Source organism: Eutrema salsugineum, unplaced genomic scaffold (genome assembly GCF_000478725.1).
Source record: "Eutrema salsugineum unplaced genomic scaffold, Eutsalg1_0 scaffold_5, whole genome shotgun sequence".
Lineage (NCBI taxonomy): Eukaryota > Viridiplantae > Streptophyta > Magnoliopsida > Brassicales > Brassicaceae > Eutrema > Eutrema salsugineum.
The window spans coordinates 9,627,603-9,652,324 of record NW_006256612.1 but is presented as its reverse complement, the minus strand read 5'-3'; the positions used below and the strand labels follow the sequence as shown (position 1 = coordinate 9,652,324).

Here is a 24,722-nt window from a genome sequence, read left to right as displayed (position 1 = left end):
TAGTCTAAAATCTCAAATTTGTGTCGTTAGTACAGAATAAATGGGATTTTGTTGTATTAGTTCAGACAGAATATAACAGCTCTTCTTTAAAGACTACTAAGAAGGTGTTTCTATTGTTGCAAAAACAAAAGTTGGTCAGAGAAAAGAAAGTATTCCTAAAAATTTACGACTTGTATACTGTGTGAACCAAATTTTTTTTCTTTTTCTTTCTATCATAGAAAAGAACTTTTCAATTAGAGATATATTTTAAGGAATTAAACAAATTAAAAACGAGGAAAATTTCCCTTAATATAAAAATTTATTTGTTAATATAATAGTTTTGGATACACATGCACTTGGCTACCCATACACGCTTTAATCTGGACTACAATTTAGAATGCTCCTGAATCCTGATTAGAACAAAAGTTAAGTTAATTAAATAAATATACACCAGTTTTGTTCTTTTATTGAAATTTTTTATAAAAAAAAAATCGTAAACTTTGTAATTATTATTACTAGAGAGTTGGAGCCTTGGAGGTGCTATTTTTTTTAGTTATGAGTATTACTAAACCATCATGTTAATTCGAAGCCCTATAATATCGAGATAACTAATTCATGTTAACATGATTTTTTCAGTTTCTCTTTATTTATTTATTTATTTTGGCCACAACAAAAGAGTCCAAATGAAGAAGATGAGACCACGCGATACTGTGAGTAAGGCTGGAACGGAGCCGGATATCCGGACTTTTCAAAGTATCCGGATCCGACTCCGGATTTGACGGATAATCAATTTTATTATCCGAATCCGGATCCGAAAACTCCGGATATCCGGAGACCGAATATCCGGTTTGAACCGAAGATTTACGGATATCCGACCGGATATCCGGTTTCGTTGATTTAAAAAAAAACTTCAATTTTTAAAATTATAATGAGATAACATATATAATTAAAATGTATCATTATAGCAAAAATTACAAATACCAAAAATTTAAAAGTATTCAAGTAGCATTCAAATAACACAAAGTTTAAAAATTTACATAACAAAAGAGAAAATAGTAATAGAGAAGTTAATTTATTTTCATATCTTTGTGTTATCTATTTTCATGGCCTTCTCTCACAATCTGAAATAGAAAATTATCATGCAGTATAAATTTCAATCATGTGTAAAAGAGTTAAACCAAAAACAATTTTCAAACATAATTAAAACAAAAAATTAAATGCATATCCAAAGATTTCAAAATTTTCAAAATCTTAATAAACGGATAACGGATATCCGAGTTTAAAATTTTCTATTATCCGGATCCGTATCCAAAATAACCGAATACTTAATTTCACTATCCGGATCCGGATCCGAACTACACGAATATCCAGTTTTTACGGATCGAATAGGATCGGATACCGGATCGGATAACGGATACCGGATAATAATTCCAGCCCTCCTAACTGTTAGTCTGTGTATTACAAGAAAATAACTTTTTCTGGGACGAAAATAACTAAGTTTACAAATATTGTCGGAAAAAAAAAAACTAAGTTTACAAATATATGGGCTCTCTGGTATACAAATAAATAAGCCCTTCTAGTTTATAAAGCCCAAAGGATTAATATTTCTCTCCGATACGCTTCGACGTCGGCGGTTTGCAGTCGAAATCAGAAAACCTCTCAAATTGCTCGATTTTGTTCAATCTCACAGATTTAGTTTGGGAAATTCGCAGAGCTTTGGATCCGTTATTCGCCATGGACGAGTATCAAGAGATGGAGAGATTCAGCATGGAAAACGACTATGAAGGAGGTCGATGGGAGAACGGCGAGTTCTTATACGAAAAGAGGAAGGAGAAGCGGAAACAAACCAAAAACGATGCTACTTATGGAATCTTCGCTGAGAGCGATTCGGATTCCGATGGTTCTAGCGGCGGAGGTCGGAGGAAGAGGCGTAAGGATCGGGATTCGGGAAGGAAAGCCGACTTAACCAAGCCTGTCAATTTTGTTTCTACAGGTAAGGTTATGCCGACTCAAGAGATTGATAGGGATTCTAGAGAACATAATGATGAGAGAGGTAGTGTTAAAATCGATGACCGTAACATGAGTGATGAGGACTGTGTAGTTAGAGGTGGATTGGGTAGTGGAAGGTCAGGTTTAGGGTCAGGGATTAATGCGTCTATTTATAACGAGGAGGACAACCTCTTACCCGGAGCTTTGGGGAAGAAGATAGCTGAGGGGGCAAAGAGGAGAGGGAAGGCCAAGATGGATAAGAGAGGTGAAGAGGGTGGTGCAAAGGCAGGTAAGAAAAAAACTTTAGGTGGTGATATTGGTCAGTTTGAGAAATCTACTAAAGGAATTGGTATGAAGCTGCTTGAAAAGATGGGGTACAAGGGACGTGGGCTTGGGAAGAACCAGCAAGGTATTGTAGCTCCCATTGAAGCACAGTTGAGGCCGAAGAATACGGGTCTAGGGTACAACGATTTCAAGGAGGCGAAGTTGCCTGATTTAACAAAGGTAGAGGAGAAGAAGACTGTTGCGGTCAGTATGAGTGAGAATGATCAGAATCATGGTGATAGAGGACGGAGAAATCTTTGGAAGAAGAAGAAAGTGAGGAAAGAAGTTTATGTCACTGCGGAAGAATTATTGGAAAAGAAGCAGGAAGAGGGCTTTGGTGGTGGGCAGACCATTATTGATATGCGAGGACCACAGGCTCGGGTTGTGACAAATTTGGAAAATCTGAATGGAGAGGAAAAAGCAAGGGAAGCAGATGTTCCAATGCCGGAGTTACAACACAACTTGCGACTGATTGTTGATCTAGTCGAACACGAAATTCAGAAGATTGATAGAGACTTGAGGAACGAGAAAGAATCAGCTTTAAGCTTGCAACAGGAGAAGGAGATGCTTATAAAGGAGGAAGAGAAACAAAAAACACACTTGGAAAACATGGAATATATCGCAGATGAAATAAGTCGAATCGAGCTGGAGAATACGTCTGGGAGTTTGACACTGGATTCACTTGCTAATCGTTTCGAGGACCTGCAAACAAGCTATCCTGATGATTATAAGCTTTGTAACTTGTCCACCATTGCTTGCTCACTGGCCTTGCCTCTCTTTATCAGGATGTTTCAGGGTTGGGATCCTCTCAGGGATGCAGTTCATGGTCTGAAGGCTATATCTTCTTGGAGAAAGCTTTTGGAAGTCGAGGATAATCAAAATATCTGGGTAGTCTCAACGCCTTATAGCCAACTAGTCTCGGAGGTAGTGTTACCTGCTGTCCGTATAGCAGGCGTCAATACCTGGGAACCTAGAGACCCTGAGCCGATGCTTAGATTTTTAGAGACGTGGGAAAATTTGCTGCCTTCATCTGTCTTGCATACGATTTTAGACACAGTAGTGCTGCCAAAACTTTCAACTGCTGTTGAATATTGGGACCCACGAAGGGAACTTGTTGCCATCCATGTTTGGGTGCATCCTTGGTTGCCAATACTTGGTCAGAAGTTGGAGTTTCTGTATCAGATCATTCAGATGAAGTTGAGTAATGTTCTTGATGCTTGGCATCCTAGTGACCCGTCTGCCTACACTATTCTCTCTCCATGGAAGACCGTTTTTGATGCTACAAGCTGGGAGCAACTTATGCGACGTTACATAGTTCCCAAACTTCAGCTGGCCTTGCAAGAGTTTCAGATAAACCCGGCAAACCAGAATTTAGACCGGTTCAATTGGGTTATGAAGTGGGCATCTGCAGTACCGATACACCTAATTGCTGATTTGATGGAGAGGTTCTTCTTCCCCAAATGGCTGGATGTGTTGTACCACTGGTTGCGTTCGAAACCGAGGTTCGACGAGATCCAGGAATGGTATTATGGTTGGAAAGGGTTATTCCCGCAAGAGCTTTCAGCAAACGAGAGGATCAGAATCCAGTTGAAGCGTGGTTTAGATATGTTGATGGAAGCTGTTGAAGGAGTTGAAGTGTCTCAGCCAAGAGCAAGGGCACAAGAACAGAGACACTTCGAACCTGCTCAGGCTCAGGCCAAGGCTCATATGGATAGCGCAGAGGTGCTGAGTTTGAAAGAAGTCTTGGAAGTATTTGCGCAAGAGAATGAGTTGCTGTTCAAACCTAAACCGAATAGAATGCACAATGGTCTTCAGATTTATGGGTTTGGGAATGTGAGTGTGATTATAGACTCATTGAACCAGAAGCTGTTGGCTCAGAAAGATGGAGGCTGGTTCCTTGTAACTCCTGATGACTTATTGAGGATGCACAACAATGCAACTGTTTCTGGAAAACGATAGATCACAGATCCATTATATAATATTCTGATGTATAAACTCTCTTCAACTGTATCACTTTTTGTTCGTTTATTAGATTGGGATTCATATATTTTTCCTTGTTGCAAATAACGGAAACTCAAAACGTGTTTTTGTGAGGTTTACAACACCTTTTTTTTAAGTAGAAGAGCATAAAGATAATAATACAACACGCAATGTTTATAGACACCTATACAAACGTTTCGAGATTAGCCACAAGATAGTTAACTGATCACCACTCCTCTGCTCCTTTAGATACACCCAGAATCACAGCGATCGTCGCAAGAATAGCCTGCAAGTGTTTACACATGAATCAATCATTTTGATCCGAGTCAGATGCAATCCAAGGAAAAACATGAAAGATATGAGAGAGTCATGAATAACTTACGGCGATGGTGCAAGCAATGTATCCTGGTTTCTCCCTGTGGTCAATCCTCCTTCCAACTATCATGATGAACATACCGATATACCAAGGGATTGCTCCAAGGAAAAATCCAACGATGAACCTTCAAGAAGATCAAACACAAATCTATGAGATACCGAAACAAGCAATATCTTGGTTTGAATTGTGTTGCTAGGACATTGCTAAAAAGCAAGCGTAGATAGTGTTAGCAGCCATGTGAAGAGAGAGAATTTTTTCCAGAAAATTTCGAGCATGTGTTTTAAGGAAGTAAAAAAGATAGCAACTTACAAGAACCATCCGAGACCAATTCCACAGCAAGGAAGGCGGCGCTGTCTCACAGTCACAGGTCTTCCTTCAGCAACACCACCATAGACTGAAAATAAAACAATAAGAGATGATCAACATAAGAAAAGATGAACATACATCGATTCATGCTCTTGCCTTGGCCTTGAGCAAGAAGAAGAGATAATGAGACAAGACAGAACTTACCTTACAGATTAGAGCAAAAATCGAAACCGACTAACTGTTGCTAAAACTTAAAGCTCCAAACTATTAAAACAAATTTCGCTCGAAGTTATGCCATCAAACATTCCTCTTTTTTACTTCACATGATTATGCTAACTAGCTCCTCAGTATTAAATCAAATTTTGCGATTCAAACTCATATTTTCATTTCAATGTTTGTCAAAGAAGATAGATTCCAACATTCAGATCCGTTCCCTAACAGGCAATAACGAAACAGGGTTCCTATTCAATAGGAAACTCCTTATTATGCTACTGCAACAACAGTTTGATCTCAAATCCACCGAAGAGCAATCAAAATTTCTAAATTTACAATCTGAATTTATGATCGTCATCAATTTTACATAAAAACTGCAAAAACTGAATCAGCATATCCAATTCAGGAAGAGAAGCTACCTGGAACAGTTTGATAGCCATGGGCGTAATAAGGAGCGGAGGAATCGTAAGCTCCAGGCGGCGGCGAAGGTTGAGGAAATCCAGTGACCGGAGGAGAATTCTGCGGCGGCGGGTAGTTGGAAACACCTTGAAAGGTACCGTATTGATGATGATGATGCTGGTTACCTGCTTCCTCAGCAAATCCTCTGCTTTTATCTTCTTCTCCTTGACCCATCTTTCTTCAGCTTCTTCCTATTCGTCTCGATCGCTCTTTCTGACTCAATCGAGATGGAAATTTTGCAAAGCGTTGAAACAATGGAAGAAGAAGTCCTTTTTTTTTGTTTCTTATTTTTCATAAATCAGTTTTATTATTTGCATAAAGACCCGAGATAATGTGTGTGTTTCCAATTTAGACCCGATTTATTATTATATGACTTAACAACCACCGACTGCAAAGTTTGACTAAGGGTGTTTAATAAACAAGACATTAATAAACGCTCTTAAATTTTAAGCAACACGTGGTGGTTTATAAATATTAAATTCATCCATCGAATCTTCGAGTTCGGGGGAAGGATTATGACATTAACAAACGCTCTTATAATCATTTAAGTTTGATATCGATTTCTTTTCCATCCAACTAATCAACCATCAAAATGATTTATCACCTTCAATAATTTTTCTTCTTATACAATTAGTGAACGAGAAAAATAATACAAAAAAGAGAAATTTCAGTAATCTGTCACTATAGCTATTCGTTGTCCTTGTTTTTTCTTTCTTTAATTAAATTTCGTATAATTGGTATTTTTGTCAACTAACAACGTATTTGTTAATCTCTATTACTTTCAACGAGTGCAACTTGTTTTCTCTTCTTTTTCCCCGTCTTAAGTGGAGCCTTGCCTTTAATTCTAAGCCTCCAAAGAATAATAGACCTTGAAAAGTAAATTAGATTAAGAAAAAATATAGTCACAACTTTCTGCACCTCCATTTGATTTATGCTGCACAAAGAATTAATTAACTTTTAAAAAAGTTCCAGTAAAGAGCATGTATCAAAGAAATGGTGAACTGTATACATATAATACATATATTTGCAGACTGTAGTATTTCTCTCACGATACACAAAATGAAACAAACAAATAAAATCTGAATTTCGATGCACAAGATGCGAAACTCTCAACCTATGGATTTAACCATTTACAAGTAGTAAGGTTCCAAGAAAAATTGCAAAAACATGAGGAGAATTGTGTAATGAAAACAGAAACCAACCTTTCTTCAACAAGCACAAATATCATGAGAGCAATCTTGGCCACAATCATCATCATCATCATCAATGGAGTCGGAGAATCCTTGGTTACTCGAGACTGAAATAATCAACACCTTCTCATCCGGGTTAACTTCCCTCGGTTCAATAAGATTCTTCCTCAGGTCACTAAAATCCTCGCTTGTCTCTGTCATAAGGCTGTGAAGAATAGAGAAGGAAGTGAAACAACAAAACACTAAATTGATTCCAAATACGGCGATGCAGAAGATCACGACGATATAATTGTAGGTATCCATTCTTCTTGGAAACTGAACATGATGGTTGGTGATCAAAAACCAGAATCATACAAATGGAGAAAGAAAAATTATTCACTTTTCAAGAAAAGTGGAACCAACTATATGTATGGATTGATTCTCTGGTCCCCTCTAAGAAGTAAAAAGAAAGCTGATATCTGGAAATGTCTTGTGTGTTAACATCTCTTTATAAGAAGAAAACTAAAGGGATAAAGAAAAACATTTTTATATTTTTTTCTGGATCTGCGGTGGAGAAAGATTTTTCAACGGATAAAGGTGGCAAGCATGACAAAAGCATTTGTCTCTTTCTTTCTTTCTTTATTTATTTGCTTTTCCACCAAATCTGTTGGTTTCAAAGAAAATTAAATAAAATAAAGGTATTTTGTTGTTAAAAACAATTTACACATTAGTCATTTCTTAATTCTAAAGAACATGAAAGCATAAGAAAGAGATAGATGAAAGAGGAACATCATCTGCTGTTGTGCTTTCAGATAGTGAGTTAGATTTGTGACCCTTACCATTAGCCTGTTTACGTGAATGACTCAGGGTTTTCGCGATTGAATATGAAATGTGGAACTCAAGCATGGCACAAAAAAACTTTTTATTTTGAAGAAAGATTATCTATTGATAGCATTCAATACGTGGCTTGAGTGGGTTTGAAGATTTCTAATTTTGATATAAACATAGCAATACTACATTTAAAATGAATAGTTTGTGGCAATCTGAATCAGTAAACTAGACTTGTTCTTGCACTTATCTGATTCATGAACAATTTATTGCAGTAACCACACGACTTTATCATTGACTACTTGCATTTTGCTTACTGCAACTCAACATTATCATAATATTAACCCTCTTGAACAATAAAGACTCAGAATTTTCCAATCTATTATATAAGTAACGTCTTCCAAGGACAGCTATGAATTACAAAGCCATGAACAAACAAATATAGAGAATGAAAAGCTTAAAAAGTTACCTGATTCTTTAATCGTTGTCAACTCTTCGGCTTTGGACTTTCTCCTTTAGGATGTCAAAAACCTTTGCCCAATTCAAACAGAAAAAATTCGAAAAATATAGATTGAAAGACATCTATGCATCAAAACATAATTGACATTTGTTGTCAAAAAACATAATTGACATTTGATCAGGAAAGTCAATTCTTTTTAAAACATGGCAAGCTTAAACAAGAAATGGCTTCCATAAATTACAAAAAAAAAGCAGAAAAGAGTTTCAGATGAGTAAGGCAGACATCATATTCCAAAACAGAGAACCACCAGCAGCTAAGAGCTGGGCAGTAATTAGTCTCATAATCTCATTATTCAGCCATTACAGTTTTCATCATAATCTCAAGTACTACAAAAATCGCCGCACTTAAACCGCAGAAGTTTCCTCAGTAATGTACGATTTCTAAAGGCTTGACAGCATTTAGGCAGTATAGTAATATGATCATTATGCATAAATAATGTGTAGAATTTTAAAAAGAAATCCTTTGTAGAAAACTGAAAAATGAAGAGATCTTAAGATAAAAACGAAAACATGGCTTCAGTTCATAGCGTACATACATACAGGATGTCACTACTCGTCCAAGAAACCAACTTTCTTTACAGCCATTTCGTCGAACATCTGATGTGCATTCCTCAATAAACACAACGAACGAAGGAGATGACTTTGCCTGGGGCAATTTCGTAAATAGGGGTACAAGGTGTGTTTCTGGGCCAAACCGTTTTCGGGTCGGGTGGTATAGCTTTTTTTTTTTTTTTTTTTTTTGGGAGCAAAAGTTTCTTTGTTTTTCACGAATGTTCTCAGTGCCTTTGCTCGAGCATCGAACACGTCTCAGCGTTTATCACGGATACAGATAGTCCGTGTAGTATTTTATTACAGATGATCCCTGTATTTTAGTTCTTTACGGATTGATCCTTGTACATTTTTATATAACATAATCATCCTATAGGTTTAGCTCATTAATTTACAATTCCCCACAGTTACACTTACATCACATGTATTATACAGTATTACATGTGTCTGTTAATTACCAATGCTCCCTAGCTTTCTAAGTTACGTATATTTCGGGCTATTTTGTTTCTTTGAAGAAGTTCCTCATAGTTTTGTTTATTACAAATGTTTCCTTGTCTCTTATTTTCTTAAAATATGCTCCTTGTAGTTTGGTTTTACACGTCTACGGAATATTTATGCACACACAGAACCTATCCGAAGATCAACCACACAATCAATCAGAGACGTAACAATAATAATCTATAATTATAAGGCCGGGCACGAAGGAAGAAGTAGCTTAGCTCTGTACCCAGAAAACCATCATGGCAGTGGCAGCAGCCGGTTTAAGTTTCTTTAAACTCTCTTTCCTCCTCAGCCTCCTCTCCGGCGGTTCAAACATACCAGATCCGATATCTCGGCCCGGTCTTGTCGGGAAGTTCCCGCCTTCGTGTAACCGAATCGAGTGCCCAAGCTACGAAGTAATTCACGCCGGAAATGGATACGAGATTCGCCGGTACGAGAAAACCGTCTGGATTTCCACTGAACCGATTCAAGACATCTCTCTCGTCGATGCTACAAGAACCGCTTTCTTCCAGTAAGTGCAAAAATGCAATCTTTATGTTGAAAAAATGATGTTTTTATTTGGATAAAGATTCGATTTTTTTGTTTTGGGGTCAGGTTGTTCGCTTACATTCAGGGGAAGAATGAGTATCACCAGAAGATAGAGATGACTGCTCCGGTGATTAGTCAAGTCTCACCAAGCGACGGTCCTTTCTGTGAATCTTCCTTCACTGTTTCCTTCTACGTCCCCAAAAAGAACCAGCCCGATCCAGCTCCGGCGAAGAATCTCCACATCCAGAAATGGAACTCTACTTACGTGGCGGTGAGACAATTCAGTGGCTTCGTCTCCGATTCTACCGTCGGGGAAGAAGCGGCGGCGCTCTCGGCGAGTCTCAAAGGCACAGCTTGGGCTAATGCGATAAAGAAAAGTAAAGAAGACGGCGGTGTTGGGTCGGATTCAGCTTACACGGTGGCTCAGTATAACTCACCGTTCGAGTTCTCGGGTCGGGTCAATGAGATTTGGTTACCGTTTCAAATCGACATTTAAGCTGTGTTTTAGTGAACCCTTTTCTTTATATATATATGAATAAGATAGAAACAAGAGGTTAAGGTTGTAAACCTTTTTGTTTTCCAAGTTTCAGTTTTGCAGAAACAGGGGAATTTGATAAAATGAGATTGAACATTTGCCCTGAACTAAACATACATAGAGATCATAAAGACAAAAAAATCTCGGGAAGGGCACTCGAGTTAAGTATCCCTAATGAGATCTCTAAAACATATTTAAAAATCATGGGAGGTTCAAAACAGAATCCTCTCTAGTCTCTTCTTTCTACTACCAGTTTTGTTCATAACTGTAAGTTCGATCCTGACCGTTATATCCTGGGTTAGTCTCATAATTTACATACATACTCTGCTGGTAATAATCGTGGGATGGTGGTGATGAGTCCAACACGACCGTGTTGTTGTGATTTGTTTCTTCCTCCACGAAATATCGGGTTTCGGGTTTGGTACCTGAGAACATTCTACATGCCACGGTGTTGTGTGGCGATGGCTCCACGTTGTGGTATAAGTTGTTGAAGATGGAGAAAGGAGAAGTAGAGTCTGCGACGTGGCAAACATCTGTGTAGTCTATGGTGCTGAAAGAGTCTCTGGTTGATTCTGTGGTGAAAGAAGCTTCATCTGAGCTCGTGAAGAGAGACCATTCGCTTGAGGATGACTCTGCGTTGTTGTGCTCTGCTCTCGGTTTGAAGCGGTTAATCGGTTTCCTCTGTTCCTTCATCTCGTTTCTTGGTTGCGAATGCCGAACCTGAGCTTTTCCGTTGTGTTCTCCTCTTTGAGGACGCGGATACGATCTGCAAGAAAATGTATTTTCAGAATCCGTGACCTCATGTAGAACAACATAAAATATACTTCTGGTATTTTATGCAGAAAAATAGTTGGAAGTTACAAACTCGTATTTTCTTACCTCATGTAGAACAACATATAAGCTCCTTCTGACATAACTTGAGTCATTGGCACTTGATGAATCTGCAGATTTTTAACAGAAATTTGCAGAAGTTCAGAAACCGTTTGGCTTGCTGCATTTAAGGAAGAGGAGGGTGCAAATTAGTTCTTACCTCGGAATCATCGATTCTGAACCAATTGCCTCTCAAATCTTTGACATAGGAAATGTAATGACCCGAGAAAGATGCGTTGAGAGTATCCAAGTGAACTATAACAGCGTAAAGCATATAAAGCGGAGGAACATCTCCGGTTCTTGTCATGAAAGGTATCATGTCCAGCATTTCAGGAAAACTTATACATTTGTTTATTTTCCCGTATCTTCCTTCCTGCAAACACATGAGTTTTAGAGTACATACTAGAATACAGAGTAACCCAACAGTAGATCTGTAGTCATTTATAAGTAATTGATACCTGGAATCTCTTAAGAACAATTGTGAGAATGTTTGGTGCTTCATGAATGCTCAATTCTTTCCTCGCTCTAACATATCCAGCGCACCTTTTTTTTCAATGCAATTTTCACAAAATGAGGATTTAAGTTCAATACCAAAAAAAGAAGAATAAGCAATTTGGTGTTTGGATCTAACCTGCTGCATCTATACATATTTTCTCCATCGAGATCTTCTGGTCTAGTAAACTGAGTCAAGGCATCTTGAAGAGATTCTACCCATCCGTATATCTCTAACGTAAGATCCATTATATTCTCGTATCTTTCTGATTCATGATCACACCTCAAGCATTTCACCTAATTTTTCAGAGGAAGACAGCAGCAGAAACAATGAGAATGTGTAAAGTAAACGTAGACATAGATCATGAGCCAGGAGATTATAAAACCTTTGAGCGGAGACGTCCACCAAACATATGTTGAACTAAGGTTGTTTCTTGCAGCCTTGGATCCACTTTAGTCTCACCTCCAAGTCTCTCCAAACATATGGATTGCATAGAGGCAACCAAAAGCCTACATGCAAGTCAATAGAATATGATAATTTCATGAGAAACGGTGAAAAATAATCACATTAAGAAGAAAGTATCCGCAAATTCAGATCTGAAAGGACTACGAAGAAAAACCTTAAGAACTCATGAGCATCTTCTTGACTCCCGTCACCAATCTGACAATTTATACTTCGCATGTGTGAGAGAATTCTGCTAGCAGAAAGTGGACCTCCAGATTCTCTAAGCATCATTACATGTTGCTCAAGTTCACACATAAGGCACCAAACTTTCCCAGAACCTATTTTGTGAAAGAATAACATTATCTTTGTCAGAAGTAATATAGTAAATCTCCAACGATTTGTGCACAAGATTGATTGGGAAAAGCATTACATGATCTTGAATGTGATCGTCGAAGCAAATAAGCAACGAGTGGTTTTGTACATGTTAAGGACTGCAAGACAGCGTTTGCATAGCAACTGGAGAAGAAAGATGATAGTAAATTAAAAGCAATCCTCAATTTTGTAGTTAGACAGAATGAAAATGAGAGTTAGAGAGTACCTGTTTCCACAATTTACAAGGCCCCTAGGTGATAAGTCAAACACTTCACACTGAAAGAATTTAAGAAATTCCTCGTATGGAAAAAGCATCTGAGAAAAAAGAGATATTGACTCAGAAAAATAGGAAACTAAAGATACGAAACTGAATTAGCAAGGAGACAATAATATCACCAGGGAACTAACTTTCAGGTTCTTATGTCGATCATCATGCTTTGTAGAACTTCGTAAACCCATCATTTTCATTAAACCCGTGGTTGAGGAGATGCCATTGCTTTCTTCAGCAATGCCTGTATCCTTAGACCTCACAGTCTCTGGATTATAGATACGCATGAGACACTACTACAAAAGAATTCTTATGTCAAACGAAAATCTCAGAGACACTCACTTGATACTGCAGCGACTAGTCCCTTCTTACTTGTCTCTGTGCATGACTGTTCTCCAGATGTGGGCAGTGTAGCAGTTCTGGCCCCTGATTAGTTCAATATACATTAGAAGATGCAAGTCTACAACTGTATCAGCCTCAACTAGAGTAACTTTTATTATCTTGTGAAATTAGGCCTAACCTTTTACAGGAAATTGTGCGTTTTGACAACCAAAAGAGCTTCTTGCTCCCAAACTGTTTTCATGTTTGCGACTTTCCTGCATACCACTTACAAAAGTCTGTCCATTCATTTGCATACACGAGTTGTCAACAGAACGCCTATTAGGATTTGTTTCCACAGCAACGCTGTTGCTTCTCGACTGCATGGAAAACCACCAGGTTTAAATATTATGCGCCGTCTCCGCTTTAGCAAGAAAGCATAACTGATTTGGGTAATTAATAAAGTGAAATAAATGTCTACGAACAGCTTACCTTATGTTTAGTGTGACCCTTCTTGGTATCGCCACCAGAACAAGCAGCTTCACCAATAAATGATTCTCCGTTGGACTTGGAAGAATTTTGCTTCCCTACGCTTTTTCTCCCTTGCGTGTTGACTTGTGGTGTAATATCAATCTGGGAGATACCCAAGGCTGCAAATTCTACAGAGCCTTTTGAAGTCTTCCCTTTCGCTGTCTGCTTAGTATTGTTACTATACATAGTAGAATCGATGCCATGGTCATGTAAAACAGAATCATTCTCAAAGGAGACCCTCTCAGATGAAGGAGAGCAAGTCTCCACTGGGACACATTCATCTTTATGCGATAACCTCCAGTGAATTATTTGGCACTTGCCAGAGCTGCAAACGTAAAGAAAATCAAGACTTTTATCCGCACAAGAATATCATTCAAGAAGCTCAAAGAGATTAAAAAAAAAACCCAAGAAATGTATCTGAAATCAAAACAGGGGGTAACTATACCAGTATCTAACAGATTTGCATCTCGAGCAACGTGTCTTAGCAGGACCAAAACACCTTGCACATACATGTAATAAAACATTAGTGATAGGAACAACAACTGGGCTCCCACATGTAGAAGCCACGGAATCAGATCTCTGGTCAGCTACAGTCCCACACACACCACCCAAAAACTCGGCTCTTACAGCACCACTCGCAGCAGGAACAGCTTTGGTCTTGGTTCTTAGAGACCTATTCTCAGCAGCCACAGTCTCAAATCTTACATCCCTGATCGTATTGACTTCAGTCTCAGCTCTTAAAGCTTCTTCAGCTGCCATCTGAGCCAGCAAGTTAGCCCTCCCTCTTTTTAAAGAAGTGTCACTCCATTTTCCTAATAATATGTAAGCTACTACAGGAAGTACAACCAAAACCAGGAACAATATTGGTATGTCCGCTCCCTTTGGTTCGAGCATGTCCCTAGACACGCATTCATGACCCGTTTCACAGCTTGGGAGAGTCTCTTCAAACTACTTGAATTCAGATAACCATAAATCCTAAATCCAGTTATATGATATGCACCACAATCTATTTCCAGGTTCAGGTTGTGAGGCTACTTGATCACTCGGCAGATGGATAGCACTGCAATTAAAAACACCAATCGAATTCAGTTACTACTCTCATTATTCCATCACAGAGAAAACATTCGTCTCAGAACAGTAAAGAACTTCGTAGATTGATTCGCAGGCATAAAAACATTACCAAACCGTTATAAAGTGATTAGCGAATGACGCATGAAAAATCCAATCAATGACTCCTATACTCGCCTTACCTTAGGTGAATAAAAATTACTTTTTGATAGCAAATCGGATGTACAGATTCAATAGACTCTAACTGTTTCTTCTAATAAACCCGTATGGAATCTACTCTACGTTCATACATGTTTACAACGTCGACAATAAATTACCATATCTCTACTTTCAAATCGAACAAACCCCCAAAACAGAGTAAAGCATCTCACTGAAGAACCCAGGTCTTGTAAAATCCCCGATTCAAAGCAAAAGTGGGTATCAGTAGGAAGAGATGAGTCTGAAAGATCCTAAATTTCATACACAAAAACAAATCCTTTGCCCCAAAACTTGTGCGAGCACTCGCGATCCAAGGAAAGAACCCCAAATCCGTACAGACCCTAACACATTATTCTACTAAGCAGCTAAAAAAACTACTTTAAATAAACTTCAAACGGAGACGAATCTAACCAAAAAATCTGAAGTTTGTGAAAGCCTTTGCTCTCGAATCTAAGATTCCAGAACCCATGAGCTCGTTATAGTAATTCGAGAAGAAATTGACAACGATAAAACTGAGACAAAGTCCAAAGAAGAAAAAAAGGAAAGAGTCAAGCTTTGTACGAATTTGGGCATACCTTATTTAGCGAGATGACTGCAAACGAAAGAAAACCCTAATTTCACCCTTATCTTCTGCCTCTCCTCTTCTTTCAGAGCTCGAAAAAAGATGCTTTGATTCCTCGAATGGGTAAGACACAAACAGTCTCTTTGTCTCTCTCTCTATCTCTCTTTCTTAACACACTTTCTCTCTCCTCGTCCCGTGTAGTTTATGCTCTTCGTTTTCACACTCTTAGCATACTCTGTCTCTCTCCGTCCTTCAGGATGCTGTCAAAAAAAAAACTAATAACCAAATTATAAAGCAGACAATTTAGTTAATAATTTAATATAGGGTTAATTTGGTTATTTTAGACAATTAATGTCGGAATATTTCTCTTATTAATAACCCGTAATAATTTGAGCAATTGAGCATCGATGGAATTATTACTAAAGACCGAAATTACGAAAAAGGGAAATCTTATTATAAGTATAAGATAGTCAGTCTCTCAGACTCTCAGTGTCCCATAAAATACATGCTACATTAGATTTGCTAGTATGTTAACCTTAATACCTTTGACAGGATTACGTAAGTTTTAAAAAGTATGAAAATGACTTGTTGACAAATCTAAAACAATAACTTATGGTATTAATCTTATTTTTTATACTAAAATGTTGTCACTTGAACAATTGTAAAAAAAATCTGTTATTGTCAAATCAAAAACTAAAAAATAAATACATATTTGTACAAACGAATTATACAACTATTAATAATGGGTTAGCTCTTTCTCCTAAAAAAACTATCTATTATGGGTGAATTATACAACTATTAATAATGGGTTAGCTCTTTCTCCCAAAAAAAACTATCTATTATGGGTTCTCAGGGAAAACGGCTGATTCCCACACGAACTTAATACCTTCTGAAAGTATATGCACGAACTATTAACTCATACCCACACCTACATGAAATATTAAAATGCGGCTAATTCCATCAAATTCGTTAACGGTGTTAGATTTCCGTAAAAAATTAATGACGTGGCTGACACGTGACACATCGATTTGGTTGATTTTTTTTTAAAAAAATTAATAGCCAAAACGACGTCGTCGTTTTTGGTAAATTTTAAATAAAAAGTTACGTTTTCTCTGCAATTTGAACCCACAACTTCAAAGCCACTTACATAATACTCTTACCAATTGAGCTAGAGAATATTTCTGGTTAAAGTATTCAACTATCTTTTATATAGATATTATACAGACTTGTCTCTTTCCTCTGCTTTTAACGCATCTGAATCAGTTTCTTTTCTTCTCTCAAATCTCATTTATATCCAATCTTCCTGTAAGTGTAAAAAAAAATATCCAGATTTTGGGTTTTCTCAGTTGTTTCTGCAATCTGTATTTTTAATTGATTTTGGTTTTTCGATCTTTCAAGTTAATTGTAACTATCAAATATAGATTTGACAACAAATTTGATTGTTCTGATTCAAACTAAAGCAATTGTATAGAGAAAACAACTGTTATTTCGCTCACCACCACAACAATCTATAAGAAAAACAATTTCAATTTTTAAAGTCTTCTCTCTTTTATCGGACAGACACTGTTTATGTTTACATAATATCTATATATTATATTTGATAATAGATTGAAGAAAAATTCTTTAGCTTAGTTGGTAGAGCATTAGGTTTATGACTTCAAGGTGTGGGTTCGAATCCTAGAAAGAGTATTAGTTTTTAGTTTTTACAATTATCAAAACGACAACGTTTTAGGTTATTGAATTAAAAAAAAAATATTGTGCCACGTGTCAACCACATCATTAATTTTTGACGGAAATTTAATTTCGTTAACGATTTTGGTGAAATTAGTTGCATTTTAATATTTCATGCAAGCATAGGCATGAGTTAATAGTTCGTATATGTACTTTCAGAATGTACAAAGTTCGTGTGGAAATCAGTCGTTTTCCCTGGGTTCTCATATAGTTGTATACGTAACTAACTATATTAGTAAAAAATTGAGCCAAAATAGCAAATCGATTTCAATGGTAATTAAATTAGTCAAGCTCATCCACGAACGTGGCATGATCTCGTAATAGGCCTTCGTCACGTGGCGCCTAGCTATTTGATCTAAACTTGTCAAGAAAGCGGGTCCCATCTTTCGTACCATTCATCTCAAAAGGTAATATAAGTCTCACATCTCGAATCCAGACCGTTGGATATTCTACATAGTATATAGGTGGGCCCAGCGTTTCTAGGGTTGTACTGTCACCTTCTTTCACTGAATGCTGCTGTAACTACAATTTTAAATCATTATTTACAATATCAGTCCAGAACTATTTTATAATCTAATTATAGACACTGAAAATCTATTATTGTCAATCTTCACTCTTTAGCACGATATTCTGCTTCCGATTGATTAATCCATGGAAGCTCAGCCGCAGGACTCGAGAACCGACGACCTAAATCAACGGAGGAGCTACTGGAGATGGAGAAAGCAGGATTTCTTCCCGGAATTCTCGTTCCAGAGCTTCTCCTCCTACAAAACCGCTCTCTCCGCCACTTGTCCCCGCCTCGCTGACCGTCTTCTCTCGCGTTCCTCCGACGAGTACGAGCTCGATGCTTGTCGCCGTGAAAGCGAGAACCCTATGCGTCGTTGTCTCACGTGGTGGGACCTTCTCTGGCTTAGCTTCGGTTCCGTTGTCGGGTCTGGTGTGTTCGTGATCACGGGTCAGGAGGCCCGAACTGGAGCGGGTCCTGCCGTGGTTCTCTCCTACGCTATCTCCGGTATCTCCGCTTTGCTCTCGGTTCTGTGCTATGCTGAATTTGGAGTTGAGATTCCTGTCGCTGGAGGTTCTTTCTCTTACCTTAGGGTTGAATTGGGAGATTTTATTGCGTTTATTGCTGCTGGGAATATTCTGCTAGAGGGCATTATTGGTGCTGCTGGATTAGGGAGGTCATGGTCTTCGTATCTAGCTAGCTTGGTCAAGGACGATTCTGATTATTTCCGGATTAAAGTCGATTCCTTTGCTAAAGGGTTTGATCTTCTGGATCCGGTAGCTGTGGCAGTGCTCTTGGTTGCTAATGGCATAGCCATGAGTGGAACAAAGAGGACTTCTTGGTTGAATTTGATTACTTCCATTGTCACGGCTTGTGTTATTGTGTTTATCGTCGTTGTGGGTTTTACTCATTCAAAAAGCTCCAATTTGGTTCCTTTTTTCCCTTACGGAGCAAAAGGTGTTGTCCAGTCAGCTGCTGTTGTGTATTGGTCATACACTGGGTTTGATATGGTGGCTAACATGGCTGAAGAAACCGAGAAACCATCTAGAGATATACCAATTGGTTTGGTTGGTTCTATGTCTATGATCACTGTGGTTTACTGTTTGATGGCTTTGGCGTTGACTATGATGGTGAAATACACTGAAATCGATGTGAATGCAGCTTATTCGGTTGCTTTTGCTCAGATTGGGATGAAATGGGCTAAGTATTTGGTTGGTATATGCGCTTTAAAGGGCATGACCACAAGCCTGCTCGTTGGATCTCTAGGCCAAGCTCGGTACACCACTCAGATTGCTCGATCTCATATGATTCCTCCATGGTTTGCTTTGGTCCATCCAAAAACAGGAACCCCTATTAATGCCACTCTCCTTGTAACAATACTCAGCGCAATAATCTCCTTTTTCACCAGCTTAGATGTTCTCTCAAGCGTTTTCTCCTTTGCCACCCTCTTCATTTTCATGCTCGTGGCAGTAGCATTGCTTGTGAGACGTTACTACGTCAAGGATGTAACCCCTGAGACTGGTTTGTTGAAGTTTCTTGGTTGTCTGTTTTTGATCATTGCTTCTTCCATTGGAGTATCAGCGTCGTGGAACGCAGGCGTTAGAGGCTGGCTCGCTTACGCAGTGACTGGAGTCATTTGGTTTATAGGGACTTTGGGATTGGCATTGCTTCCGAAACACCGTGTGCCTAAGGTTTGGGGAGTCCCGCTTGTTCCGTGGTTGCCATCGTTTTCGATCGCCATGAATCTTTTTCTTATCGGTTCGCTAGGTTATGTAGCATTCTTGAGATTCATTATCTGTACCATGGTGATGCTTTTGTACTACCTATTCGTTGGTCTTCACGCAACTTATGACGTAGCTCATCAGCCAATGGAGGGATCAAAGTTTGAGGGAGAGAGGTAATGGACAGGATTGATTCATCGATCAAAACACTGGTCGTTAAATTGTATATAAACTTCCTAAGTTTTCGTTTTTTTCTTTAATAAATTTCCATGTTATCTTATGTAATGAATACTATCCATTTTTTCAAATCCACTATATCCTTGGATTTGCAGCTTTATTTAGCTTTTTGTAATAATTAGTTCATTATGCATTAATCATTTACATAAGCTCTCGATTTTCCTTTTTCTTATACAAGAGAAATTAATCATTATTCGGACCCGCTAATTGGGTTTGACCTAGATATCTTAGCCCAAAATCGAACATGCCCCAATAACTCTAGCCCATGACCCGAATTCTAGTGCCGGTGCATCAGAAGTCTATAGATATTAATACGGGAAAGCAGAAACGAAAGCGTAAAATCAAAACGAGAGAGAATTTTCCTTTTTTCTTTGTTCCTGCGATTTTGTTTAGAAGAAGAAAAGCTCGAGTAGGAAGAGAAAAGAGACGACATGGGAGAGCGAAAGGTGCTTAATAAGTATTATCCGCCGGACTTCGATCCGTCGAAGCTTCCTCGGCTCCGGCGACCGAAGAACCAGCAGATCAAGGTTCGTATGATGCTTCCGATGAGTGTCCGATGCAGTACCTGCGGAAATTATATTTACAAGGGAACCAAATTCAACTCCCGTAAAGAAGACGTTATTGGAGAGGTAATTGAACTAATTGATTTCGGATCCATTCCCCTTTAACGCGATTGCTTTCTTCGGATGCTTTATTTTGCGTAATCTGTGTACCTTCTAGTGTGTAGTGTCGATGCGGATGCTTAGGAGTGTCATCTGATTTTTTTTAATTAGGAGTTCAGTGAAAAAAATTCCGGATTTTTTTCCTCAATTCGTGAATTGAAACTTGTCTCGAAAAGGATTTCAAATTTGGGTTTTTAGGGTTTTGAGATATTGCGCTGTTCTTTTGGCTGGTGATAGAGAAGCTAGTTTCTACTTCCTCTATAACTGAGTAGCATTGCTTGGATGGCTCTTGAGCCCTTAGATATTGCTGATTTCGTTTATGACAAGGAGACACCTTTATCATAATCTAGTTCGAACAGCTTGAATTGTTATTCTTCGTGTTTTTTTTATGCCTTTTTTTCTAATAAAATATTTTCTGGTTTTCTTTCGATATGCAGACATATCTCGGGATCCAAATCTTTAGATTCTACTTCAAGTGCACCAAGTGCTCTGCAGAGCTGACAATGAAGACGGATCCGCAGAATTCTGATTATATCGTCGAATCTGGGGCAAGTCGTAATTATGAACCTTGGCGTGCAGAGGACGAGGTTAGTTATTCAGACATGTAGCTTTGAGGTTTATGTTTTCGTGCATGATATTGATTTACAACTTTCTAGTTATACTAATTTAATATGCTTTCTTCTGTACAGGAGGTTGATAAGGAACAACAGAAACGAGATGCCGAGGAGATGGGGGACGCAATGAAGTCTTTGGAGAACAGAACTTTAGATTCTAAAAGAGAAATGGATATTATTGCCGCACTTGATGAAATGAAATCAATGAAGGTATTAGTCAGATGCCTTTTTTGTATCTTCCCCTTTCCCTTTCTCTGTTGATCTTAGTGTTCAACTCTGAATTTAGACTCTATTATATGCTTCAGTTACATGCTGAATAATTTGTACTGATTTTCTGTTATTATGAACTTTGCAGTCTAGACACGCTACTGTGAGCGTGGATGCAATGCTGGAGGCCTTGCAAAGAACAGGCGCTGAGAAGGTATGTTCCTGTTACTCTGTTTGTTTGTTCATATATGTAGCAATTTGATGTTGTCTTCGCGACATGCGGTTTTTGAGTTATATACGAATCGGATATTCCAGTTTTGTTCATTCTTGATTATCCAGCCATCTTGTATTCGCACACCCTCTATCCGTGATGAAAGTCACCGGGACGATTATTATATCGCTGACGGAGGTGGTAATCTTTTTTTTTTTTTTCTTTTTGGACAGGTAAAACAAATAGAAGAAGAAGATGAAGCAGTTATAAAGTCGATATTTGGTGTAAGTGTTCATATTCTTTCGTAAATGTTGGTTCTCCACATGACATTTAGCTTTGTTAACTTTCTTATATATTTCCTGTTTCATCTAATTGCAGAAACAGAAAGAAGTTGTTCGGAGAATTGCAGATGAAGAAGAAGAAGATGAGGATGATGATAGCGATGGTTCTCCCAGCCTTCAGAAGGAGAAGAAGGGATCATCTTCAGATCTTTCAAAGGTTCCCTCCATCAAAACATATTTATTTTAAGCGTTTCCAGACATGGCTCTTCCTATCACCATGTGTCACTAATCTTTTTTTTTTTTAATTTTGATACAGAAGAGAAAGGTAGCAGAAGAAAGTCCAAGCAACCCCACAGATATTTTGACTAGTTCTTCTGCAGGTGGGTTATTAATCTTTCTTTTCAAGTTTATTTACTTTGATTCCCTTTTCTCGTCAGTTGAAATATTCTTAACGAGTTTCTCCTTTTCAATCAGAAAATCCGAAGGAGCCAAAGAAACGACCTACCAGCAAACAACCCTTCAAATCCGTTCACATAACAGTCATCAAGAAGCAATCTCAACCAACTTCTTCGACGACTCGAGCTCCTGCAAAACCAGAGGAGAAGAAGGCCGACGGTTTGGTAAACACCGGATTAGCATCTTTATTCCAGAACTATGGCAGTGATGAAGACGAGGATTGATTACTTTTTTTTTGTTCTATTCTCAACAGGTTTCGCACTTTCACAGATCTTGTATCGCTGTTTTAGAATTGAAGCCATCCGTGTACTGTTCATATATGAGATCTTTTGGAATATTTGAGTTGATATTACGATTCATGTTTCTAGAAAGTTGTTGGTGAAATTGATACATGTTTCCAGAAAAGTTGTTCATGATATTGTTTTTGCAGACAAAAGCAAGAGAATCTGCAATTGATTTGGATTGATAGTTAGCTTCTGATGAAGCCGGCTAACTTACAAAAGTCTAAATCAAAATCCATCCCAACAAAAACCAGAAATGGTGAGCAAACCATTTCTTGAACTCACACTCCACAAGATCTGTATATCACTTCTGCCCTTTCTTCCTCCACAACTCACCAAACATCTTCATCCCAGAACTCTTCCTCTTCCCACTTCCCAGTCCATCATCAGAATCATCAGCCATTCCCGGCGGCTCCATGAACCCAACCACCGCAGTCGGGTCAAACAACCCACCTGCAAAACACTTCTCAGTTGACCCGGATTGATCCCGACCGTTCATCTCGAACTCTCCAGCAAGAACCGCAGCTGCAGCATCTGCCGCCTTCCTCCACTGCTCGGTTTGAACCCTAAGCTTCTTCATCTCAGCCTCTAAAGCTTCTTTTGCTTCTTCCATGGACTCAAGCTTCTCCTTGAGTTGAGCTGTCTTTGCTCTGCTTTCTTCCAACTCTTCTCCAATCTGACCCACCTTTGAAGCCATCTCATCTTCATTAGCTCTCACATTAGACATTTCAGAAGCCGAATCACTCAACTGACTCTTCAAGCTCTCGTTTTCTTTGCTTAGTGATTCGTGTTCTTTCTCCATATCATACAGCCTAGCTTTCAACATCTTGATCTCATCTTCTTTTGCAGCCAATTTCTCAGCTTCTTCATCTCCGCTTCTCGGATCTTCTTCTTCTACTACCGCAATCTTCTCAACAGGAACCTCAAACACATCAGTCTCTTTCTGCGCATCTCCGGGGATTTCGTCTCTATCAATCGTATCAGCCTCAGTTGCACATCCCTCCACTCGAGCTAACGGGTTCGGTTTCTTAGATTTGTTATTGTGGAGCTCATCTTGAGCTTGTTTCTTGACAGCTTCAGCATTAGCCAACTGCTCTTTGAGCAATCTCAGTTCCTCTTGTGCCTGTCCTAACTGCGACTCTAGATCCGATATTCGACCCCCGAGTTTCTTCTGACCAAGCGGATCACTGTGAGGTCCACCACTCCTAGGAGATCTACGATCAACACCGAGCTTAGAACTCCGGTCAGTAGTGATCAGACGGTTGGGATGATTCGAGTCAGAAGTAGATGATGATGTCCTCAGCCTCGGAGCTTGCCTCTGGGACAACTCTGAAACTCTAAAGAAGACAACACCAGTAAAAGAAGAAAAAACAAAAATTTCTTAGTCACTTTATCAGATTACACAGAGCGAGATCGAATGTAGTCAAAAATCTTTACCTTGGTCTTGGCATTTTAATTTTCTGCAGAGTTCTTAATTAACTAAGACAGAAGCCGAAGTTGCTGGGAGCTCGAAGGTTATGAAGTTGTTATATACTAAATCTGAAGCACAGATAAAAGCAAATGTCATTTATTAATGCAACTACCAAAGCCATGACTCATGTCGGAGAATTCCGATGATCTCAGATAGAACAAGGTAATAATCTTCAAACTTTCACCAAAACAAGAAAAACCCAGAAAGAACAAACCAAACCAGAATCTTCATTCTCTTTAAAGATGGTTTTCAACTTTAATAACTAAATAACAGAGAGTTATCAAAGCTAGAAGAAATTAGAGAGCTATCTTATTTGTTTTCACTTTTTTAAACAAGGATCCAATAAAAAAAGGATGGAAACTTACCTTAAAGGAAATGAGGTCTTTGCATTAGAAAAATCCAGGAAGTGACTAAGAGAATCTATAGAAATAGTCAAAGACTGTAAATATGAAAAAAGAAAGATATTCGTTGGCTTGTTGTGAGTTAATAAGAACAATGACATAAAACCAGAAGCAGACCCAAAATGAGGAGAAAAGAGGAGAGAGAGAGAGAAAGTTGTAGTGTAACGCATGCACCTTTTCGAAACAGACAGCTTTATTTGAAGCCACTCTCAAAATCCAAGAAGCCGAGAGAGAGAGAGAGGCAGAGACACAGAAATGTGCTTTTGAAGATTTGAAATAAAGCTGATGAAATTGGGCGTAGTGAGATTTAAAATCGAGGGACCATTGGTCCATTGGGGACAAGAAGGGTAAAAGTGTAATTTTCAGTCTTCGAATAACGTCCACATAACAATGTTTATACAAAAGTCCGCATGGTTTTATTTTTGGGCTAAACATTGGCAAACCATCTATATGTCGAATTTTTAAAACGAGATTGAATGTCCCTAAAGTTTTCAGGGATAATCGAATATTCTCGACCGAAAGCTAAGAAAATATCTTTCTCAATTTTTTAGTGTCATCCTATAAA

The 24,722-nt window shown here is 38.4% G+C and overlaps 8 protein-coding genes across 11 annotated transcripts; 4 read left to right on the top strand and 4 right to left on the bottom strand.

The window, feature by feature from the left end:
* The first annotated feature begins 1,611 nt into the window (after window positions 1-1,611).
* Window positions 1,612-4,396, top strand: LOC18993188 (septin and tuftelin-interacting protein 1 homolog 1). The gene has a single exon (XM_006416683.2). The coding sequence runs from the start codon at window positions 1,714-1,716 to the stop codon at window positions 4,249-4,251; it is 2,538 nt and encodes an 845-aa protein (XP_006416746.1). The 5' UTR covers window positions 1,612-1,713; the 3' UTR covers window positions 4,252-4,396.
* Window positions 4,299-5,908, bottom strand: LOC18993187 (60S ribosomal protein L18a-like protein). Its single transcript, XM_006416682.2, has 4 exons — window positions 5,587-5,908; window positions 4,958-5,042; window positions 4,655-4,772; window positions 4,299-4,558 (listed from the first exon to the last, which is right to left on the bottom strand). Exons 1-4 carry the CDS (start codon window positions 5,798-5,800, stop codon window positions 4,499-4,501), a joined length of 477 nt encoding a protein of 158 aa, XP_006416745.1. The 5' UTR covers window positions 5,801-5,908; the 3' UTR covers window positions 4,299-4,498.
* A 387-nt stretch (window positions 5,909-6,295) lies between these two features.
* On the bottom strand, window positions 6,296-7,756 carry LOC18993185. Of its 2 annotated transcripts, none has more exons than XM_024151975.1 (2): window positions 6,829-7,755; window positions 6,296-6,494 (listed from the first exon to the last, which is right to left on the bottom strand). In XM_024151975.1, exon 1 carries the CDS (start codon window positions 7,117-7,119, stop codon window positions 6,835-6,837), a length of 285 nt encoding a protein of 94 aa, XP_024007743.1. In that variant the 5' UTR covers window positions 7,120-7,755; the 3' UTR covers window positions 6,296-6,494; window positions 6,829-6,834. The 2 variants fall into 2 exon arrangements, with proteins under 2 accessions (XP_024007743.1, XP_024007742.1); XM_024151974.1 differs by having other exon boundaries at window positions 6,312-6,560; window positions 6,829-7,756.
* Window positions 7,757-9,252: 1,496 nt separating this feature from the next.
* On the top strand, window positions 9,253-10,315 carry LOC18993186 (heme-binding protein 2). Its single transcript, XM_006416679.2, has 2 exons — window positions 9,253-9,703; window positions 9,787-10,315. Exons 1-2 carry the CDS (start codon window positions 9,432-9,434, stop codon window positions 10,214-10,216), a joined length of 702 nt encoding a protein of 233 aa, XP_006416742.1. The 5' UTR covers window positions 9,253-9,431; the 3' UTR covers window positions 10,217-10,315.
* Window positions 10,316-10,414: 99 nt separating this feature from the next.
* On the bottom strand, window positions 10,415-15,627 carry LOC18993184 (ubiquitin carboxyl-terminal hydrolase 15). Of its 2 annotated transcripts, none has more exons than XM_024152014.1 (15): window positions 15,393-15,627; window positions 13,997-14,611; window positions 13,513-13,876; window positions 13,223-13,400; window positions 13,045-13,128; window positions 12,831-12,970; window positions 12,661-12,749; window positions 12,493-12,578; window positions 12,238-12,400; window positions 12,004-12,127; window positions 11,757-11,914; window positions 11,584-11,668; window positions 11,286-11,498; window positions 11,135-11,196; window positions 10,415-11,021 (listed from the first exon to the last, which is right to left on the bottom strand). In XM_024152014.1, exons 2-15 carry the CDS (start codon window positions 14,443-14,445, stop codon window positions 10,502-10,504), a joined length of 2,715 nt encoding a protein of 904 aa, XP_024007782.1. In that variant the 5' UTR covers window positions 14,446-14,611; window positions 15,393-15,627; the 3' UTR covers window positions 10,415-10,501. The 2 variants fall into 2 exon arrangements, with proteins under 2 accessions (XP_024007782.1, XP_006416743.1); XM_006416680.2 differs by having other exon boundaries at window positions 10,502-11,021; window positions 12,843-12,970.
* A 2,109-nt stretch (window positions 15,628-17,736) lies between these two features.
* LOC18993182 (cationic amino acid transporter 8, vacuolar) lies at window positions 17,737-19,673 on the top strand. The gene has a single exon (XM_006416678.2). It carries the CDS (start codon window positions 17,762-17,764, stop codon window positions 19,514-19,516), a length of 1,755 nt encoding a protein of 584 aa, XP_006416741.1. The 5' UTR covers window positions 17,737-17,761; the 3' UTR covers window positions 19,517-19,673.
* A 232-nt stretch (window positions 19,674-19,905) lies between these two features.
* Window positions 19,906-22,384, top strand: LOC18993183 (coiled-coil domain-containing protein 94). Its single transcript, XM_006416675.2, has 8 exons — window positions 19,906-20,202; window positions 20,673-20,822; window positions 20,925-21,059; window positions 21,205-21,270; window positions 21,501-21,551; window positions 21,646-21,765; window positions 21,865-21,928; window positions 22,023-22,384. The coding sequence occupies exons 1-8, from the start codon at window positions 20,005-20,007 to the stop codon at window positions 22,226-22,228; spliced, it is 990 nt and encodes a 329-aa protein (XP_006416738.1). The 5' UTR covers window positions 19,906-20,004; the 3' UTR covers window positions 22,229-22,384.
* Window positions 22,342-24,289, bottom strand: LOC18993181 (interactor of constitutive active ROPs 1). Of its 2 annotated transcripts, XM_006416677.2 has the most exons (3): window positions 24,122-24,289; window positions 23,723-23,824; window positions 22,342-23,622 (listed from the first exon to the last, which is right to left on the bottom strand). In XM_006416677.2, exons 2-3 carry the CDS (start codon window positions 23,734-23,736, stop codon window positions 22,590-22,592), a joined length of 1,047 nt encoding a protein of 348 aa, XP_006416740.1. In that variant the 5' UTR covers window positions 23,737-23,824; window positions 24,122-24,289; the 3' UTR covers window positions 22,342-22,589. The 2 variants fall into 2 exon arrangements, with proteins under 2 accessions (XP_006416740.1, XP_024008356.1); XM_024152588.1 differs by lacking the exon at window positions 24,122-24,289 and having other exon boundaries at window positions 23,723-24,094.
* Window positions 24,290-24,722: the final 433 nt, after the last annotated feature.

Excerpts from the sequence above, each read along its gene's own strand:
- LOC18993183 (XM_006416675.2), top strand. The coding sequence starts at position 20,005 with ATGGGAGAGCGAAAGGTGCTTAATAAGTATTATCCGCCGGACTTCGAT. Across the intron at positions 21,060-21,204 it reads ATGAAATGAAATCAATGAAG|TCTAGACACGCTACTGTGAG; the intron begins GTATTAGTCAGA and ends TGAACTTTGCAG. Across the intron at positions 21,552-21,645 it reads TTATAAAGTCGATATTTGGT|AAACAGAAAGAAGTTGTTCG; the intron begins GTAAGTGTTCAT and ends ATCTAATTGCAG.
- LOC18993188 (XM_006416683.2), top strand. The coding sequence starts at position 1,714 with ATGGACGAGTATCAAGAGATGGAGAGATTCAGCATGGAAAACGACTAT.
- LOC18993185 (XM_024151974.1), bottom strand. The coding sequence starts at position 7,119 with ATGGATACCTACAATTATATCGTCGTGATCTTCTGCATCGCCGTATTT.
- LOC18993182 (XM_006416678.2), top strand. The coding sequence starts at position 17,762 with ATGGAAGCTCAGCCGCAGGACTCGAGAACCGACGACCTAAATCAACGG.
- LOC18993184 (XM_024152014.1), bottom strand. The coding sequence starts at position 14,445 with ATGCTCGAACCAAAGGGAGCGGACATACCAATATTGTTCCTGGTTTTG. Across the intron at positions 12,750-12,830 it reads ACCTGAAAGTTAGTTCCCTG|ATGCTTTTTCCATACGAGGA; the intron begins GTGATATTATTG and ends CTTTTTTCTCAG. Across the intron at positions 11,915-12,003 it reads GTGGACGTCTCCGCTCAAAG|GTGAAATGCTTGAGGTGTGA; the intron begins GTTTTATAATCT and ends CTGAAAAATTAG.
- LOC18993187 (XM_006416682.2), bottom strand. The coding sequence starts at position 5,800 with ATGGGTCAAGGAGAAGAAGATAAAAGCAGAGGATTTGCTGAGGAAGCA. Across the intron at positions 5,043-5,586 it reads TGGCTATCAAACTGTTCCAG|TCTATGGTGGTGTTGCTGAA; the intron begins GTAGCTTCTCTT and ends TTTTATTTTCAG. Across the intron at positions 4,773-4,957 it reads ATTGGTCTCGGATGGTTCTT|GTTCATCGTTGGATTTTTCC; the intron begins GTAAGTTGCTAT and ends ATCTTCTTGAAG.
- LOC18993186 (XM_006416679.2), top strand. The coding sequence starts at position 9,432 with ATGGCAGTGGCAGCAGCCGGTTTAAGTTTCTTTAAACTCTCTTTCCTC. Across the intron at positions 9,704-9,786 it reads ACAAGAACCGCTTTCTTCCA|GTTGTTCGCTTACATTCAGG; the intron begins GTAAGTGCAAAA and ends TTTTGGGGTCAG.